This window comes from Lathyrus oleraceus, chromosome 2 (assembly GCF_024323335.1).
Source record: "Lathyrus oleraceus cultivar Zhongwan6 chromosome 2, CAAS_Psat_ZW6_1.0, whole genome shotgun sequence".
In the NCBI taxonomy this organism is placed as follows: Eukaryota; Viridiplantae; Streptophyta; class Magnoliopsida; order Fabales; family Fabaceae; genus Lathyrus; species Lathyrus oleraceus.
In genome coordinates, this window is record NC_066580.1 from 415,980,727 (window position 1) to 416,001,854 (window position 21,128).

General features: G+C 37.9%; 1 protein-coding gene across 2 annotated transcripts; it reads left to right on the forward strand.

Moving 5' to 3' along the window:
• Window positions 1-17,825: 17,825 nt before the first annotated feature.
• Window positions 17,826-20,814, forward strand: LOC127119829 (protein LPA3). 2 transcript variants are annotated; one of them, XM_051050157.1, is made up of 10 exons: window positions 17,826-18,001; window positions 18,084-18,275; window positions 18,869-18,916; window positions 19,028-19,067; window positions 19,158-19,258; window positions 19,385-19,577; window positions 19,656-19,754; window positions 19,857-19,974; window positions 20,170-20,317; window positions 20,523-20,814. In XM_051050157.1, exons 1-9 carry the CDS (start codon window positions 17,924-17,926, stop codon window positions 20,291-20,293), a joined length of 993 nt encoding a protein of 330 aa, XP_050906114.1. In that variant the 5' UTR covers window positions 17,826-17,923; the 3' UTR covers window positions 20,294-20,317; window positions 20,523-20,814. The 2 variants fall into 2 exon arrangements, with proteins under 2 accessions (XP_050906114.1, XP_050906115.1); XM_051050158.1 differs by having other exon boundaries at window positions 17,830-18,001; window positions 20,460-20,814.
• Window positions 20,815-21,128: the final 314 nt, after the last annotated feature.

A 21,128-nucleotide genomic window follows, 5' to 3' on the forward strand; every position in this document is an offset into this window, starting at 1 on the left:
TTGAGTGTGATTGTTACATTCATGCATTCATGCACCCATTTGCATTCATATCATCAAAAATAAAATAAAAAATCAAGGAACTTAAGAGGTCTATTTGCAAATTTTCAGACATGGAAAGACAAAGAAGGAATACGAAGAAGTACAGTTTCAGACAACCCGACTTGAAAGAGCTAAGGAATTTGACATCTTATGTATTAGATCCCTTGGATTTCAAGGCTCGTTTTGGGAAGCTTCTATCTGTTCTGACTACTCAAGTGGACGAAGGATTGATGAGTGTATTGGTGCAGTTTTATGATCCCTTGTACCGTTGCTTCACGTTTCCAGATTTTCAACTTTTGCCCACACTTGAGGAGTATGCCTACCTTGTGGGTATACCTATCCTAGACCAGTTATCGTTCAGTGGCTTAGAGAGTGTTCCTGCTTCTCAAGAGATAGCTGATATGTTGCATATAGAAGAATCTATGGTTGGTGCTCATATGACTACCAAAGGTGGAATTCAAGGTCTCCCTTCTGAGTTTCTCATTGCTCAAGCTACTATGTATGGGAAGGCCATGAGTGAGGACGCCTTTGAGGCCATATTTGTACTTCTCATCTATGGGCTAGTGTTATTCCCCAACATCGACAAGTTTGTGGATGTGAACGCTATTAGGATTTTCTCTACTCTTAATCCCGTTCCGACTCTGTTGGGTGACACTTACTTTTCTTTGTATATGAGGAATGCAAAGGGTGGTGGTACCATTGTGTGCTGTTTGCCTCTGTTGTACAAGTGGTTTATTTCGCACTTGCCACAGACGGTCGCCTTCAAGGAGAATAAAGGATGTCTATGGTGGTCCACGAGACTCATGTCTCTCACTAATGATGATATCTTTTGGTACAACCGTGTATATGATGGTGTGCAGATTATCGACTCTTGTGGTGAATTCTCCAATGTGCCTCTTCTTGGTACATGTGGTGGGATTAACTACAACCTCGTTTTGGCACGTCGTCAGCTTGGGTTCCCCCTAAAGGATAAACCTAATAACATTCTGTTAGAAGGTGTGTTCTTTCAGGAGGGTAAAGATCCCCAAGGCTTGAAGGGCAGGATGGTTCGCGCTTGGTGCAAGATCCATAGGAAGGGAAGGAAAGAGCTAGGTCCGAAGAATTGTGTTGCTTTGGAACCCTACACCTCTTGGGTTAGGAGGAGAGCTTTCAAGTACCTCATGCCTTATGAGTATCCAGGACCTACACCTTTGGTTGTGGCTGGGCCTTCAACCCTCCCTGACCAAGGAGTAGAGGAGTTGAGAGACGAAGACAGTTCACGTGCCTGGATCCGTGAACGAGAAGAGTTGCTTCAGCAGATCAGGGAGAAGGATGCTTTGATAGAGTTCCTCGAGCACCAGGTTATAGATGATCCTAATGATGCATGGACTTCTCTACTTCCTCAGTCTTCCAAGTTTTGGAAAAGGAAGTATGATCGACTCGCCAAAGAGAAGGCAGACATGGAAGCAGCCTATGAGAGGGAAGTGAAGAGGCTTCGTGCAGCTTATCTTCCGGTCTCTAGAGCTTTAGATGATTGTTTCTAGAGTTCAATTGGATGTTCATTTTCCTTCTCTCTTGTATTGAATTTGGTTACCAAAACTGTACTTCTTTGGTATAAAAATATTTCCAAAAATTATTGGTATGATATTTCCATACGTGATAAATGTTTAATACTTCCAATATTTGCAAATAGAACTCTAAAGTTCCTATGATAAATAAAAAAACAAATCATATGCACAAGCATTGTATGCATCATGTGCATAAGCAGGTTTTGCTCCAGGCTTCTTGTTCTTTAGTCTAACTCTGTGTTCTTCATTTATTTTGAAGACAAGCTGACTCACCGGTACTACACCCGAGCCAACACATCAAGACTAATGGATCATTTGGAACAAGAGAACCGTGAACTCAAGGAGGAAGTAGCCAGATTGACTGCCCTGATGGAGTCATTCATGGCTGCCCAAAGTCAGTCGTCTCCGACACCTTTAACTCCTCCCCAGAGGACAGTCATCTCCGAGATTGTCTCATCAACCGTGCCTGCGGCCAGCGCCCACTTTGCACCAACAGCTATGCCAGCCGGGTTTCCGTGGGGGATGCCTCCCAACTTCATGCCTGAGGGTCCTGCACCCACCCTTGCTTCTCTGTCGGCATCTAGCCCGGTCCTCGCCGTTCCTCCTCCTGTCGTGCATACTATGCCCAGAGTAGACGACACCATCTATCATTCTGAGCCGTCTGAGGGCCCAGATGTCTATGAAAAGATGGATGCTATGAATGATCAGTTTCTTAAGCTCCGCAAGGAATTGAAAACTCTCCGAGGAAAAGATCTTTTCGACAAGTCTGCTGCTGAACTCTGCTTGGTCCCAAATGTCAAAATCCCTGTAAAGTTCAAAGTACCTGACTTTGAAAAGTACAAGGGAAATACTTGCCCTCTCAGCCACCTGGTCATGTATGCCAGGAAAATGTCGACTCAGACCGACAACAATCAGCTTCTCATTCACTACTTCCAGGACAGTTTGTCCGGTGTTGCCCTGAGATGGTATATAGGCTTGGACAGCGCGAACATCCGATCCTTCAATGACCTTGGCGAGGCCTTCGTCAAGCAATACAAGTATAATGTGGATATGGCTCCCGATAGGGATCAGTTGAGAGCCATGTCCCAGAAGGACAAGGAAACTTTCAAAGAGTACGCCCAGAGGTGGCGAGAGCTAGCAGCACAGATTGTGCCCCCGCTGGAGGAAAAGGAAATGACCAAGATCTTTCTGAAGACCTTGAGTTCTTTTTATTACGAGTGGGTGATTGTCAGCGCTCCTTCTGATTTCACCGAGATGGTGAACAAGGGGATGCGTCTGGAAGAGGGAGTCAGGGAAGGGCGCCTGACCAGAGAAGAAGGCTCTTCTGCCAAACGGTATGGGACATTTGGAAAGAAGAAAGATGGCGAGGCACATGTTGTGACTTCCCATGCTAAACCAAGAAGACCCTCAGTAAGGAGGAAGACCGTGCGTCCTGCCGGTAACCAGCATCAGGTGGCTCACATAGCGCCTGTATTCAGAGATAATCAGCAGTATCAGCATCACAATAATAATCAGCAACAGCAACATCCGCAATATCAACAACAACAGCACCGTCCTCAACAACAGGCCTACCAGCCTCAAAACAGTAATCAAGCCAGTACAAGCTATGAGAGGAAAAGGGTCGCCTTCGATCCTATTCCCATGACCTATGTCGAATTATACCCCTCTTTGATAGAGAGGAAATTGATTACTCCACGAGACCCACCGGCTATACCTACCAACCCTTAATGATGGTATAAGCCCGAATTACACTGTGTTTATCATTCCGGTGCTCCCGGACATGAAGTGGAAAACTGCTACCCACTGAAGACCAAGGTTCAAGACCTTGTGAGATGTGGTATCCTGTGTTTCGAGGATGTAGGTCCTAATGTGAAGAAGAACCCATTGCCCGAGCATGGGAAATCCTCCGTCAACATGGTTCAGGGCTGTCCTGGTAAATACAAAGTCAAATATGTCAGCCATATTCGGCAGTCTCTGGTTGAGAAGCATAGACTACTGTGTGAGTACAGTCATTACGAGCACGACCACATCCATCTTCCGTATTTCATAATCATGATATGCAGCGATAGCAAGTAAAATTCGAACAGATTTAAGCATTGCAACTGGTGAAAAGGTTTTATCATAGTCAACCCCATGAATTTATTTATATCCTTTTGCAACCAGTCTTTCCTTATAGGTATGTACCTTACCATCCATGTCAGTCTTATTTTTGAAGACTCACTTGCATCCTATAGGGTTAACTCCTATAGGAGGCTCTACCGAGGTCCAAACCTGGTTTGTGTACATGGAATCCATTTCAGATTTCATGGCTTCTAGCCACTTCTCAGACTCGAGACCAGTTATGGCCTCTTGGTAGGTCACCGACTCATCTTGATCCATGAGTAATACATCACCTTGATCAGTTATGAGATATCCATATCTCTCAAATAGGTGACGTATCCTGCTTGACCTACGTTGGTCTTGTTCTACTTGAGTAGATTGCTCTTCCACAACTACTTATATTTCTTGCTCTAATTCCTCCATAAGTGTATCAATGCTTTGTGATTCTTGAATTTCTTCAAGCTCTACTTTCCTCCCACTTTTGGAAATAAAATCCTTTTCTAGGAAAACTCCAGTTCGAGCGACAAACACTTTGCCCTCAGAAGGATTGTAGAAGTAATACCCTTTTGTTTCTTTAGGATACCCCACAAATAAGCATTTGTCAGATTTGGGCTCAAGCTTAGTTGAAATTTTTCGTTCCACATAAACTTTGCAACCCCAAATCTTCATGTAAGACATATGTGGTTTCTTACTACTCCATATCTTATATGGTGTCTTCTCAACCTTCTTGGATGGAACACGGTTAAGTGTATAAGCTGCTGTCAATAGTGCATGTCCCCAAAAGGAGTTTGGAAGATCGGCGTGACTCATCATGGATCGGACCATGTCAAACAAGGTTCGATTTCTTCTCTCAGATACACCATTCCATTGGGGTGTTCCAGGAGGAGTAAGTTGGGATAGAATCCCACACTCTTTCAGATGGTCATCAAACTCTAGGCTTAAATATTCACCACCTTGATCTGATCGAAGAGTTTTAATATTCTTACATAGTTGGTTTTGTACTTCATTCTTGAATTCCTTGAATTTTTCAAAGGACTCTGATTTGTGTTTCATTAAATACACAACCATATCTACTAAAATCATCAGTAAATGTGATGAAGTACTAAAAACCTCATATGGCTGGTATGTTCAGTGGTTCACATACATCAGTATGTATGAGGGCCAAAAGATCATTAGCTCTTTCACCCTTTCCTATGAATGGAGACTTTGTCATCTTTCCAATTAAACAAGATATGCATGTCTCATATGATTCATAATCAAAAGAGTTCAAGAGTCCATATTTATGGAGTTTGGAAATGCGTTTATCATTTATGTGGCCTAATCGACAATGCCAAAGGTAAGTTGAATTTAACTCATTAGGTTTCATCATTTTTGTATTAATGTTATAAATAGGCATTTCAAGATCAAGGATATATAGTCCATTGTTCATTTGTGAAGTAGCAAAGAATATATCATTCAAATAAATGGAGCAACAATTGTTCTTTATTATAAATGAAAAACCAAACTTGTCCAAACAAGAAACGGAAATAATATTCCTGCTAATTGCAGGTACATAATAACAGTTCTCTAACTGAATTATTAACCACTAGGTAAAGTCAATACATAAGTTCCTATGGCTAAAGCAGCAACCTTTGCTCCATTGCCAGCTCGTAGGTCAACTTCACCTTTTGCCAAATCTCTACTCCTTTTTAGCCCCTGCACATTGGTACAAATGTGAGAACCGCATCCAGTATCTAATACCCATGATGCAGAAGTAGATAAATTAATTTCAATAACAAAAATACCTGAAGTTGAAGTCTCTACTCCATTCTTCTTATCTTCCAGATACTTTAGGCAGTTTCTCTTCCGGTGTCCGGTCTTACCGCAATGGAAGCAGGTGCCTTCCTTTGCTATTCCTTCACTAGGCTTCAAAGCAGGAGTTGTGGGTTTGGGTTTGGCAACTTCCTTGCCTTTCCCTTTACCACACTGATTGGTGGGTCTTTTGTTTTGTCTCTTTCCATTTCCGATCATCAGAATGGACTTCTCTTTTGACTTTAGATTCTGCTCAACAGTTCTTAACATGGCTAGCAGTTCAGGAAGATATTTGTCCATATCATTCATATTGAAATTAAGAAAAAATTGAATGAAGCTATCTGGCAACGATTGCAAGATCAAATCAGTCGCAAGTTCCTTTCTGAGGGGAAAACCCAACCTCTCAAAGTTCTCCACATACCCAATCATCTTGAGCACATGGGGACCTACAGGGGCTCCCTCAGCTAACTTGCCTTGAAAGAGGGCTTTTGAAACTTCAAACCTTTCATGCCTTATCTGCTCTTGATAGAGCATCTTCAGGTGTTCGATCATATCGAACGCTGCCATGTTCTCATGTTGCTTTTGCAACTATGAGTTCATGGTATCTAGCATGAGGCAAGTAGTTTCATTGGCATCATCGACATGCGTCTTATAAGCATCTCTTTCTTACTTAGGTGCATAACTAGAAGGTTCCTCTTCAGGAACAGGTTTCTCCAAGACATACAACTTTCTATCATGTTTGAGGACAATCCTCAGATTTCGATGTCAATCCAGAAAATTTGTCCCAGACAAATTTTCCTTATCAAGGATTGATCGCAAAATGTTGTTAGAGGTATTTGTTGTCATGGTAATCTACATGAAAAATAATGAAAATATAAGTATCACTAAAATAACATATTTAATTAGGCCTTTAATTAAATATGCTCCCACTATTTTACTCAAAACAAATGACCCTCACCATTTGATTCGGAAAATCTCGTTAGAAGATTTTCTAGTGGGCCGAGAACCACATTTCACTTTGTTTTAAGTCCGCGTAGGCGGATTACACAAAACTAGGTTATTTAGGTAGGAACTCCTTCCAATTGTATCTAATACAACTCTCGAATATTTTAGTTGGGTGAATAACTCCTTATTCCAATCCATCACATGGATCATTTCTAACTTTTGCTTCTAAACGTATATAATCTTATTATAATTTATTTAGTTAAGTTTGACCCATTATTTTAGCAATTGGATATTACAATTATCCCATCACATCTTACTAATATAGAACATGCACCTCACGTAGGCGAAACCTACATTATTCGATACTAGTCTTGATGAGTGCTAAAACTTGGAAAACATAAACTTAATATTTAATTTGAGGAAATTTGCAATTATTCTGATCTCACCGGCTTATTTATCATATAAATCGTCTCTCACATGCATCAACATACATTCACATGCATCAACATACATACAAAATGAAATAGTTATTGCCCCTAGCGCAATTATTCTCCCAAGCCAATGAGAGAACCTAAGCTAACGTAATAACGATCTAAGCTTCTCCAAGCAAGATCTTCAAGGTTGTCCTCCTTTGATATTGTATTCTTCTCTTTCTTCATAACATTACATTACATAAAAGAAAATCGTTTTACATACGAGGGAATGAGATGAGAAAAGAAGTTATATTAAGAGATTAAAAGAGAGGCATGACATGCAGGTCGTAATTTAAAATCCCCAAAACAAAATAAAGGAAAACTAAGGCCATAACCGATCACCACAAGACAATAATAATAAACACATTATTATTATTATTATTATTATTATTAATTTAAATTCTGTTAATTAAATAAACCAAAATAAATTTTGGCCACTGATCACACTACGCAGAGTTAGCCGGGGGTCAAGGGGGAAACGCCCCCTTCGGGGTTGCAGGGGCAGCGCCCCGACGCAAAATTTTAATGAACAATTCATTTGAAATCGACGTCATTTTTCACATCAACACTTGATACTTTAAAGCACAACTCTTGCGCAGTCACAACCCTAATTGCATAACTCTCTGATATCACAACCCTTGTACCGTCATGAACCCTAATGCAACAATTTCATACCATCAAACACACCTCGATTGTTAATTCAGTATGATTGATCAACACATCATTGCTTCACCATACTTTCGTCGAATCAAGAAGCAAATGATCATTGATCACTCAAAGGAAAATAACCATTAAGTGTTTGAATGAACGAAACAGAAATAATATATCATATATACCATATTTTGCATTAGAATTACTTATATCACATATATAACTTGATCGTTCTCAATTGTGTAACCTATGGACGACCGATGTATCGCTGCTTCACCATACTAACATCGGATTCCGAAGCATAGTCAACATCAATCATCCAAATCGTACACACATGATGCCAAATTAATTACTCGTTTATTCTTTGATTCATTTTGTCTTTCAATCGTATTAATACAGAAAATAAATAGCTATCACATGCATGGTTTCGTAAGTGGCTCTGATACCACTAAGGGAGAATAAATGTCCAAAATGCAGTGGAATTTAAAATTTTCTCCTTTAGCGATCCTTACGAATGGGCATTATCAGTGATAGAAATCATTACCTCTTATGGTGATTGAATCCTTTGATGCAGATCTAAGGAGTGATCACAAACGTTGAATGGAGACAACGCCTCTACTCAGTCCATACGAACGGATTCCTTCAATCTCAATGCTAGTTGCTATGAATGAAGGCTTTAAGAGAGAGAGAGAGAGAGAGAGAGAGAGAGAGAGAGAGAGAGAGAGAGAGAGAGAGAGAGAGAGAGAGAGAGAAAGATAGAGAGAGAGAGAGAGAGAGAGAGAAACGAAATTTTCATCTAATCTAATACTTCTGCACAAAGGTTCTATTTATAGAACCACTTATGTGGGCTGCAAGCTAAAAAGCCCACTTAAGTGTATATGGACCATATCTTATGATATACCAAAAATCACTTAGGCGCGTGGTACCTTACCATATTTCGTATTCTACTTAAGTGCACCGTACCTTACGATGTTCTACAATTCACTTAAGTGCATTGTACCTTACAGTGTTCCTTATTTACTCTATCTCTCATCAATCCGTCCTTTTGTGTGTGACCCTGTAGGTTTTTCGCGAGATTGGCAATTATAGTAAATCACGTACCTAACATAATAAACAGTAAGCGGTATCTAGCAACACATCATTGCTACCCAAAACACGAAAATGTCATGTGATCTGAAAATCCTTTTGTGGTAATACTTGTGTGTACAGTTACCCTTTTTCCCTTATGTTTATATTGAACACAAGGCATAGACTATGTCATCCTTGTCCAGTTCAATATTGGGACCTTAGACATTTTTCCTGTTACGCAGGATGGGCAAATTCCGTCTAGGTCACTCATGTTCCTCAGCATGCTTCGTGGAGTACCCATCAACTATGTTTATGGTTATCCAGTTACGGACAATGTTTGATCAGCAATAAGGCACTCGACTCTACATCTAGGGTCCATAGTGGTTTCAGGTCGAAGGGTGGTATACACCACTATCACCATGAGAATAACTTATGACAATTTGCATACAATTCTATATAGTATTCTCATAGCGGGTCAATCCAGTATAAATATTACTCCTAATATTCATACCTATGTTTAAGACTTGATAACATCTCATCCATGATCCATGAGATGTGATCATCAGTATATATACATAATAGTCTTAATGCTTTAATGTTATCTCACTTTACAATAAAGCTCGACTACCGATACTTTAAAAATAGTGTCCTTATGTTTAATGGGATCTCATGATTAAGTCACACTTGATACATTAAACGGACTAGCTATTCTATGGACTTTATTAAACAAACATAATAAAGAAAAAGTCTTTTATTATTAATAAATAATTCGATACAAGTACCAAAAGTATTGGCCTCTAGGGCTTACACCAATAGTTTTGATGCAGTGGAGTAAACTTTCAATATGGAGGAGACGCGATGAGCCTTCAAGATTAACACTCCAATGTTTAAGTGAATGGGTGAGCAAAAAAAAGTATAGTAAGTTATGGTTAGAAGAAAAATTTGGTCTCACGTGGGATCTCTTATATATGAGGGTAGAGATCCTCATGTTTTCCGTCATGAAACATGGAGATATGTTAGATGATATCCAATAGAGAATAACCATCACTTGTGTCAATTGAGCATGAGTCTCAAGGTAGTGAGTGAATTGTAGCTTCAACATATTATGACATTGGAAACATATGCATTAAATGTCAGTCTCATCATTGAGATGTTTCACATGATTGTTTTTACATGTGGACCTAAATACTTAGAGTAAAGTGTGGATCTCCCCTTTAGAGTACTCAAGTATACTCGAGTATTGTGATAACCTCGAGGAAAATCTAACAGTTGTTTCTCATCTGCATGTTTTCCTTCATTTTTGGTCTTTGATTTGTCTACCTCGCTCCACTATATAAATATTATTTCATTTTTCAAGGAATGTTTCCACTTATCGCATTTATTGTAACTTTTCTCTTCTATTTGCAAACTCAGTTTCTTCTTTCGTAAGCTCCGGCAAATCCTATTTTTCCTATTCCTTTCCCTCTTTGGACTTCGTACTCCCTTGGTTCATTGCACCTTCAGAGCAGCCTTTAGTTGTATCCTTTCCTTCAAACTTCTATTTTTTTTTCATGTATCACTTCTATCCTCTCATTTACCATTGTTGTTTTCTATCTTTTGTTTTAGCCATGTCCAATGTAGGAGATGAACATGTGAATGTCATTGAAACATCTAGTGGAGATGATATAAGTGGTGATTTATCTCGCATTGAGGTAATAGACCTAGAAATGTTGAATGTCACTCCTTTATTAACCTCATTCAAATCTTATTATTCTCAGTTATAGTTTTGAAGCTAGCGAGGGTTCCATCCAAGATGGTAGCTAACCCTTAAGTCCCTACTCTAGTGGAAATACAGATGCTTATGTATAATGAGCCGAAGGGATGAAGCTGAATCTTCCCATCGTCGGGTAGGCTCATGTTGGTATCTCTTCTTCCACATTGCCTACGACGGATCTTGAGTATTTTAAGGTGTATCATGGTTATTTGAGGTCTTGTTCTTTCATTAAACATTTTAGATCTTTTAATGACTAAGAAACTAGTGGCAGTGAGTTTAGGGACCATGTCAACTTCCAGGGTCATTCCCAAATTCATGACGAACATTATATTTTTGTTGAAAATGGGATAGACATGGTTTGAAAGGACCGACAAGGTCTCGTATTACCTTCTAATGTCGCTTAATATTTTTGGGTGGATACCAAATTAGCGGGGATGGCTTCTATCTTCAGTAGCGCTCAAAGTTTGGAGGATGCTTGTTTGGGCATATCACTATCTTCTGATTGGCATGTTTCTCTTGTTGACCCCAACAAAGTAACTTTTTTGACATATGTTCAGTGTCTCTCTATGAATGCATATTCTCCAAACTGATGAATAAACTACCATTTAATGGTTTTGAGGGGAAATATTAAGTCATTGGAGAGTCGTTATGGCCCATCTGCACCTTGTAGTTTAGGCCTTTGTAAAGGTATTATGATACTGGTTTGAGTACTGGGGAGAAGTGTCGACTTTGAAATTATTCTTCAAACTCTTCAATGTGATGCATGCTTATGCTCGAGAGGAACGATGGATGAAGTTTTTTTCAGCCATGGACATATGTTGTACCAGTGATAACTCGAAAACATGTCATATTTCTGACTTGATTCGCATGCATTTTTGTGTCATTTTCTATGTATTTTTATGGTATTATGTTGATATTCTATGTTTGTTTGAAATGTCTAATAAATAGGGGCCTCCGTGCGAGAAAACATTGTGAAACAACGAAAATGGGAGAAAAGGACAAGTTCTGCACTGTAATGACGGACCCACTGCCAGCATGACGATCGTCACGACGTGTCAAGTCAATCCCGTCACAAGAAAATAACAAAAAAGGAAGAAAACGTGTCTGGGCTGGATGACGGATAGGTCATCATCTGGATGACGCCCGTCATGCCCCCCCCCACCTCATGACGGACGGGTCATCTTTACTGCTTTTCTTTTTACTTCCTTTCATTTTGTTGATGTACTTGCATGTTTCCATTTAATAATATTATTTTTAGTCTGTTAAGCATGAATATCAATGTCGCTTAATATTAGGTAATTAGTAATATTATGATATAAAACTATGTTATACTTATATAAAATTGAAATAAAAAAGTAAATGAAAATTAATTAATAATATTATGATATAAAACTAAAATACACAATAATTGACAAGAAAATTAATGACCCGTCTGATTGAAACGCCTCCATGTTCAACATCCCGGTGCGTTAGCCTGCCTTCGAGGTCTCACATGATTTCCCTGAGGTGTTTGGGGTCTTTGAGTGCTGACATGATACAATGGTGGATGGTGTGAAGGTTTGGTGGAAGGTCCAGTAGTATATGACAAATTTGTCATCATTTCTCCCTAATAGCTGGGGGCTTTACCGCTAACGGTGTTTCCGTAATTGAGTTTGGTGCCCATATTTCGTAGTTGGGTCGTTGTGGTTGGGTTGTTTATGGACGGTATAGTTTCCCGAATTGAGACATTGAATCGTTTTAGAAATGAAGCAATGGTTCGTGTGGTGTAAGAAAGTCAAATAATGGTTGGGTGTTGTGGTGATGGGATGTTTAGGTGTTCATAAGTGGGGGGCTATGGTGGGATAGGGTTGAATCGTATGTATCATCTAGGTTATGGACATATGTGGTGTCTGCGTATGGTTGTTGGTGGTAATGGTTTGGTTCCTGGTTTTGAGTTTGGGTGTGTGGCATGAATTGGTCGCGAGGTTGGGTGTATATGGTACGGTGACAGTGTAAGGTTGGTTATTGGGTTTGGGTGGGTTGATATTATTCTTTGGTTTGGTAAGGGTACGAGGTTGGTTGTTGGGTGTATGATGACGAAGCTCGTTGGCGTGGATCAATCAAATACCTTGGCTCATACACAAATTATGGCGTTGTAACTGACCTAAACCAAGCCATATAATGTTGAGTTAGTCTAGCATCATGTATGATTGGTTCGTTTAAGATATGTTGACGTCAATTTCTCCAATGAAGACACTTTTCTTTAGAGAAGTCTCTCCAATTGGAATAATCACATTGGCCATCGAATCTTTGTTGATGCCAATCTCCAAACACGTCGGAGGTTTTGGAATTTGTTGTTACATGCCGAACTTCAATTTCACATGGTCACTCTGGTGCATCTCCATAGTAGTGAACCAGATGATTGGTGTTTTTTTGTCCAATATGCAGTATCATCGTGGTTAACCTGATAGTCAAGACCCAGATACGGCCTCCAGATAAATTGTATAAGAATTTGACATGATTAGAGGATATGGAATTTGATAATTTTTTTAAATCAAAAGTAGAGTTGTTTAGTAGTAATGCATCGTCTGGCCCAATGTGGTCTAGAAGAATATGATTGACTACTACAACATGTTTGGGACACTTGTTGTAGTTCATCCCCTGAACTGACAACCTAGATCGAAAAGATTGAAAATATATTAGTTACAGTCAGTTGTGGTATAAAGTCTAACAAATTAGAAGATTTAAGATAAACTTTCTTTGTTGCGTATGAGAATGTGAATGGCTTCTCGTTGACCGGGGTGAGTGACAGAATTCTTGACCAACCCCATGCTTGTAGCAAATAGGCGCAAGAATAAAACATACAAGTATTTTTTTTGCATTTTACACAACGAACTATATAGATTTGACAAAACAGTTGAACCCCAACTATATATGCCTACTTTATTTATGTTTCATAACAACGGAAAAATACATAATATTTACCGTATTATCAGTACTTTCAGGAAATAAAAAACTACCAAATAGAATCATAATATAACAACGAGCTTTAATTATCTTTTCATACTCAGTCGATTCTTCGTTTAATGTTATACTTAAATAATATAGTTTAAGATATTTTAAATTAAGTTTGTCTCGTAGTTGTGTCTTCACACAAAGGGGCGCCCAAAAATTCCTCGCATATAGAGTTATCTTGGTTAACTCTATCATTTACGACCTTACCATCGATAGGTAGATCCAATAACATGTAGACGTCCTCAAGTGTGACGGTACATTCACTGAATGGAAGGTGAAATGTATGGGTCTCGGGTCTCCATCTTTCAACCAAAGCAAGAATAAATTTATAATCAACTAAGTATGAGACTATGTTTAGTAGATTACCAAAACCGCATGCTCGTAAATACGATTTTATCAAAGGGTCGTGCGGTACATATTCATGTACATGACATCGAAATCTCTTTGGGTCCTAAAAAAAGATAATTAAGAATAAGTAATAAACAATAGTGTTAGGGAAGTTAAATAATAACTTACAAATGTCACAATATTTTCGATTGTTCCTCGATGTTCATCATCCATGGTCAGTAGAGACATCTTATTGAATGCGTTTGAGTATCTGTTGCTGACAAAGTAGGTAGGTTGAATGTTGTAGACAATGTAGATAGGTTGAGTGTGTTTGATGGAAATGCTTATAAACATCAATATTTATATATGTGAAAGTAAGTTGAGTGAATGTTGCATTCACGTTATGCTTTTTTTGCATGTGATTTCTTGAGCACGCGCCATTGGGGTTGGCGCATGTGTTATCTTTTTAGGGCATGCGCCATTGGGGAGGGTGTATGTGTTGTCCTTTTAGGGCATAGAAACATGCAGGGAATCCTGTAAGGAATCTTGTAAGGGCGCATGTATTGTCTAGTTATGCCGCATGCATTGTTATTTTAGAGCATGCGCCATGGGGCGTATACGTTGGACATAGAAAATGGAATCATGCAGGGAATCATGGAAGAGATTCATGGTAGTCTGAACCGTAGACTCATGCATGCAAGATTCTTTGTAGTACAAAGCTAGAAGCCACTGCAAATGGCGCCAAAGTTAAAACAATAGACCATGCGCCATACCCTATCGCGCATACCTTACTTTTTGGAAATCCATCCTCATCCCTATTTAACTACATGCTAATACGTGATTAATGCCCATCACCATAATACACTAAACTTACATTGCATCTTATAAAAATGGCTTCATCACCACAATACATGATCAATGCTCATACCGATGGTGAACTATTTGAATGTGAGTTATCCGATTTTAGTTTTTGTAACACAAAAGTTACTCGGTTTACAATAAATAGATGATCAAATTTTTCACATTTGAAACAAAGAATAGAAAAGAAATTGCAGTGTCTTCAGGTGAGACAAATCATCTATAAAAATCCAGTGTTTTTTGCAGACAACCAAGTTAAGTTTTATCAGTTAAAGATTCGAGATGATGACGATGTTCGTAATATGTTTCTCAGTCATGAACAATCTGGGTTTAATGATATTGAGTTATATATTTTAACACAACAAAATCAATTGTCTCAATTCGTTGATCCGTCACAAGTGTTTTGTGAAACTGATGATGACGAACAAGCTGAAGTCGACGTTGTTGACGAGGAAGAAGAAGAAGACGAGATATTGGTTGATGAAATGGTGAATGATGAAACTATCGACCACCAGCAAGAGCCATTACCACTTAGTCATGTATATTGTCCACCTCAACACATGACAAGCTTGAATTTGAGTGCAGATGAACCTTCATCAAATATATTTCACAATCCTTATGTGCATATTCAAGGATCATTGAATAAAGGAGACAAATTTCTCACTAAAGAAGACTGTGACAGAGCCATTCAAAAGTATCACATGGAATTATCAACTAATTATAGGGTTGATCGAACTAATGGAACAAGGTATAAGATCTATTGTCGTAATGAGCTCTGCTTATTTCGGTTGTCAGCATCTTACCAAAAGAGGAGTGATTCTTGGGAGATAGGTTCTATGGGTCCAGTTCACACTTGCTTAATCACGAAGTCGATGTAGGACCACCGCAAACTCAGCTCTCAGTTAATATGCGATGAAATTTTGTCTGTCATTAGCGACAATCTGTCATTAAAGGTGAGTACAATAATCTTGCATATCGTTACACAATACAATTATACTCCATCATAAAGGAAGACATGGTGATATCTAGGACTAAGGTAGTTGAAAAAGTGTTTGGCAATTTGAAGGAGTCATACAAAGAACTTCCAAAATACTTTGTGGCACTTAAGCATTATGCTTTAGGGACTATTGTCAATTTGGAAATGTTGTCGGCATATACCCTAGACGGGACTTGTATTAGTGGTAATGACATATTCCACCGGCTCTTGTGGACGTATCAATCATGCATCAAAGGTTTTGCTTTCTATAAACCTATTATACAAATTAATGGTACATGATTGTACATGAAATATAAAGGAACGCTACTCATCGCAGTGGCATAAGATGGCAATAACAACATTTTCCAATCGCCTTTGCACTAGTTTAAGGGGAGATTGTTGGGGGGTGGAGTTTTTTTCTAAAAAATCTCTGATTGCACGTTGCTCCGTAGCCTAACTTGTGTTTGATCTCTGACAGACACCCAACAATTGTGAGTGCCTATAAAAACATGGATAATGGCCGGTAGGATCCTCCTTCGACACATGTCTACTGCATTAGACATATCACTCAAAATTTCATATGGGAGATTAAAGATAAAATGTTGCAGAAGAAGGTTGTCAATGCAGGATATGCATTAACAGAACCTTTCTTCAAACATTACCATGAAGACATCAGATTGTCAAACGCATATGCAGTAAGGTGGATCAACAATATTCGATTGGAGAAGTGGACTAGGGCATACAACATCAGTCAACGATGGACCCACATGACAAAAAATCTCATGGAATCAATGAACTTTATCTTCAAAGACATTCAAAACCTACCAATAACCGATTTAGTGCAAGCAACCTATTTTAGGCTAGGGGCATTGTTTGAGATCAGACGTTCCAAATGGAGTTCAGTGTTACAATCTGGGCAGTTGTTCATTGATGTTTCAATGAAGTTCATTAAAGAGGAAGCTGCCAAAGTTAACACACATGTGGTCATAGTGTTTGACCGTACTAAAGGTTGGTACAATGTTGTTGATTCAATGGATCACAATGAAGGCATGTCGAAGGGATACTATCGAGTGGAACTAGATAGAGGTTGGTGCGACTGCGGAAAGTTTCAAGCCTTTCGTATGCCCTTCTCCCATGTCATAACGACATGTTCAAAGGTTTGATAGGATCCTTCCAACTTACTATCCTCCGTTTACAAAGTCATAAACCTATGCAATGTATATAAAGTTAGTTTTTCAGTGGTAACAATAGAGGATTATTGGCCTGCATATCAAGGGAACATACTCTGGCATAATGAAATAATGCGAAGAAAGAAAAGGGGCCGCCTAAACAGCACCTGTATTCAAACCGAAATGGATACGACGAACAAAATTGTGAGATTATGTAGTTCATGTCGCTAGCCTCGTCATAATCGTACAAATTGTCCCAATGTTGGACCAAGCACAACAACATAATTTTAATTGTAACCTTTTTGTTTTATATTGAAACCAACATTCATTTCATAAATATCATTAGATTCATATACAATAACTTGAAAACAACAATTAAGCAATAATTTAAACAATTAAACAACAACAATAAAATAACATCACAAACAAATACAATAAATAAACAACATAACTATGTGATTACAACCATCAAAACAATTTTGTGAGAAGTATACATCATCATGTGAACATCTCTGTCAGTTTTAACATTCATCCAGAAACAAACTTCTCCATTTTGGTTGAACGTGGTATCAAGCCATTGATTTCTTCTCATCTTTTCACCCTCTGCAATTTCTCCATCTAACAAACGGTTCAAGGTCCTGTTAAGATGTTCAAACGTATCTACATTCCAAAGTTGGATCTTCATCGGAGACAACACTGCTGAAAAAATTAAATCGGCATTTCTCTTGTGAACATAAGGACACATATATGAAGATATTTTTAAAAAAAATAGAAGGAGATAGTAAGAAGATGTGTGAAAAATTATGGGAGGGTGAAACAATAGCCACATGCATTGACGCATCCACTGAATGGACTACGCATATTACATGTGGTGCATTGGACATGCATGCGTCACTCCTAATGGCAACATGGACATACATGCGCCAATGCAAATGACGTCTATATTCAAACAGTTTCATTGCATGCGCCAATGCAAATGGCGTCTTGGTTAATTTAAAAAAAAATTATATTGATAAATATTTTGAAATAGTGATTATTTTAATATTATTTTTAAAAAACATAATTATTTTAAAAATAAATTCTCCTTAAAGAATAATTCTATTATAAATATATTTTGAAAATGATTACAATTGTGTTCACCCAATCATATCACCCACTTATCTCCACTTCCTTTCACTTTGATTTTGACTATTAAACTTGTCAGCACTTCATATGAGAACTGCACCTTCTAAATGGTTTTACCATCCACTACCGCTACCATCATGTTCTCTATTTCACTATTCGCACCCTCTTCCCTACCAGCTTCAACTGTAAGTACAACTTACCTCTACAATTCTCCTTCAAAATGCCTTCAATCATTTCTCATACTCTAGTGCTTTTCTGATTCTCTAGGTTGTCAAGTTGGAAACTTTTTCGCTGAAAAATGGTGGGTTTATCAGAATTAGAGGTCTTAACACTCTTTCAAAGGTACCCAGAAATCCAAAATTAGCAATACGTTGTTCTGTTTCGGCTTCGGGTGATGCAAATTCCTCTGTTCAGACTGATGTTCCTTTCCCTTTTGATTACTCTGAACTTCTTGAACAAGTTAGTGTTTTATGATATTTCCTTTGCTTCAGATTTTCTGTTAATTGCAATGTTTAGTTTGGATTTTGATGGACAAACGTAGTTGAGGTTTGGTTATATAAGTATTGTGAAGAGTAATAATTAGAGTTAAAATGTAAGTTTATTGAACCATTTAGGTTCTGTTTGGACAAATAGCTTAATTAGAGCTTATGTATAAGCTATTTCTATAACAAAAGATAAGATAAAGTCAAACTACATTATAAGATATTGTTGAAAGCTTATGAAAATGAGTTGAAAATAGTTTAGGGACATGTTATACGTTGTTTCCAAGTAGTCTCACAAGTGTTTATGTTACGAAATAAGCTTAATTAAGTCAATCCAAGCAAATACTTACACTTGGAAAGGGTATAATTTATTGTTTCTGTCAAGGTTTTAAATCGTGGTCGTGTCAAGATTGTATACTATAGAAAACTGCGGTTTAGTTTGGATAATATCGTCCCAATTTGAATTGAAAAGCTTGATGTTGCGAGTGTGACCTGTTTTTAAAAATAGTTTCTGTCGTGTGAATTCAGTAACATGCTGATAGAAAACTAAATTTGGTGTATTTTCAACAGGCTGGAGTGGCAGTGGAATTGGCCATGAAGGATAACAAAAAGCTAATGGTGAGTCCTATCTGATAATAATTTTATAAGGAATTGAGAATGAAGGTTACAACACTCTCTACACTGAGGAGAGAACATATTGAGCCTATAATGAACAACAATCTTAAACAGGAAATTGAGTTTCCCACAGCCGGACTCACATCCGTACCAGGTCCTCTATGTATTTCGGTTTCCTGGTGTTTTGGGGTACAATTGTTTCAACTTATGTGAAAAATGATTCATCTCGTTGATCATATCACAGGTGATGGTGAAGGTGGAATAGAGATGACCGGAAGCATGCAATTGATTCGTGAATTTTGTGACCGCTTCATTTTGTCCGAGAAAACCACACGAACAAGAATAGTAATCTTCTTGATTTAGAGCACTAGTATTCTTTATGTTTGCAGCATTCCTTTCTTGATGAAATATAAAGGCTTTTCTTCTTCACTTCCAGTTGAAATTGATGCACAACCTTGTTGTAAAAATCAGTTTTTTCCAGAAGCTAATGAAGTCGACTTTGCTAGACAATCCGTCTTCAGTGGAGCTTCTTTTAAGTTGGACTATCTGACAAAGCCTTCATTCTTTGAAGATTTTGGTTTTGTTAAGAAAGTAAAAATGTCTGACAGAGTGAAGGAAGAAGATGAACTTTTCATAGCAGCCTATCCGTATTTCAATGTCAATGGTAGATCCAAACCTTCTTTGTTATTGTTAATATAAACAATGGAAGGAAGTTCATGACATCTGTTTCGTTGCATTTCAGAAATGCTTGTTGTGGAAGAACTTTACAGAGAGGCTGTCTTGAATACTGATCGGAAACTGATTATTTTTAACGGAGAACTCGATCGTATCAGATCTGGGTGTATCCTTTTGCAAAATTGTTCAGCTGTTTATTAAGAGTTAATTTCTTTCTAAGTATTTGATTGGTGCTGATTAGAAAACAGTTATCCTTGAATGGATCAAGATTATCCACCGTTCTTTTACCCGAAGCTTGCTGAACTTACGAAGTCCTTTCTACCTGCGATGGAAACTGTGTACTACATTCATAATTTCAAGGGTCGTAACGGAGGAGTTCTTTTCAGGTCTGTAAGCTAACTAACTCAATCAGTTTATAACATTGGAAAGTTAAACAACTTAAACGGGTGGCAAACAGGCATGTCAGTCCGTTTAGACCCGCCCTGCCAAAGTCCGTCAAAAAACGGACTTTTATAAATTAACATGTTATAAGTTGTTTTCACAAGTTCTTTCAAATAGTCTGACAAATGCATTTCGTGTAGGTGCTATCCGGGTCCTTGGAAGATCCTGAGAAGAGTGGGGAATAGTAAATATGTTTGTCTACATCAGCAGGATACTATGCCATCCCTCAAGGAAGTTGCTCTTGAGATTCTTCCAACAAATTGATGTATCTGTTAAATAATAGTAATGGTAAGAAATTTCAGCTTCCTTTGTGTCCTGAATTGGTGAATCCACTACTAGTATGGTGTTTTTTTCACTTCTCAAAGCTACAATTTTGTTTTGATTTATATGTTTTATACAAAAATCAGTTCAGTGTCTCTACTTGTTTCAGAATGAAGAAAGAAAGATTAATGGAAAGAAAACTTACGAAATTTTGTGTGCTGATGAGCAACAGGAGTTGGTCTCCAGCTTCTTCTTGGGAGATCAGGATTGATGTCAAAGGTTGGCATCTGATGAGGGAAGGATTGAAGGCTGTGGCTAATAGAATTGGCAGCTTCTAGTGTTGAAATGGTGTTTATATTTGAATAGATACCAAGTTGTTGCTGACTTGCAGTACAGTTTAGAAATTCATATGGGCCATACAAGTTTTCTGTGTTTGTGTATTGTACAGAATTTGTCATTTGTCAACAGGTACAGATAAACTAATGTTTTAAAAAACGGTTTAGACCGTCTGGTTAACTATTGAATCGATCATGTAATCAAAACCGTGGAAACCGGTCAAACTAGTAAAAAAATCGATGAATCGGGAGTTTATACAAAAACTGGAGGGGTTAATGTTCTCTCTTTTTTTTCTTAAAAATCAAAATGACATTTTAGAATTAAAAAAATATATCTAACAAAAAATCAAAATAGAAAATAAATTTTAAAAGTAGTAGAAAATAGAAAACATGTTAGATATCATAGTTACTTGATATACAAGTTTTCTATTTTTCCTATTTTTAGATGGTTAGTAAGTTTTTTAGGAAATTGGTTAGTTAGTTAGTCAACATACTTCTTTTGA

Excerpts from the sequence above, each read along its gene's own strand:
- LOC127119829 (XM_051050157.1), top strand. The coding sequence starts at position 17,924 with ATGGTTTTACCATCCACTACCGCTACCATCATGTTCTCTATTTCACTA. Across the intron at positions 19,259-19,384 it reads AAACCACACGAACAAGAATA|TTTTTTCCAGAAGCTAATGA; the intron begins GTAATCTTCTTG and ends TGTAAAAATCAG. Across the intron at positions 19,578-19,655 it reads TCCGTATTTCAATGTCAATG|AAATGCTTGTTGTGGAAGAA; the intron begins GTAGATCCAAAC and ends GTTGCATTTCAG.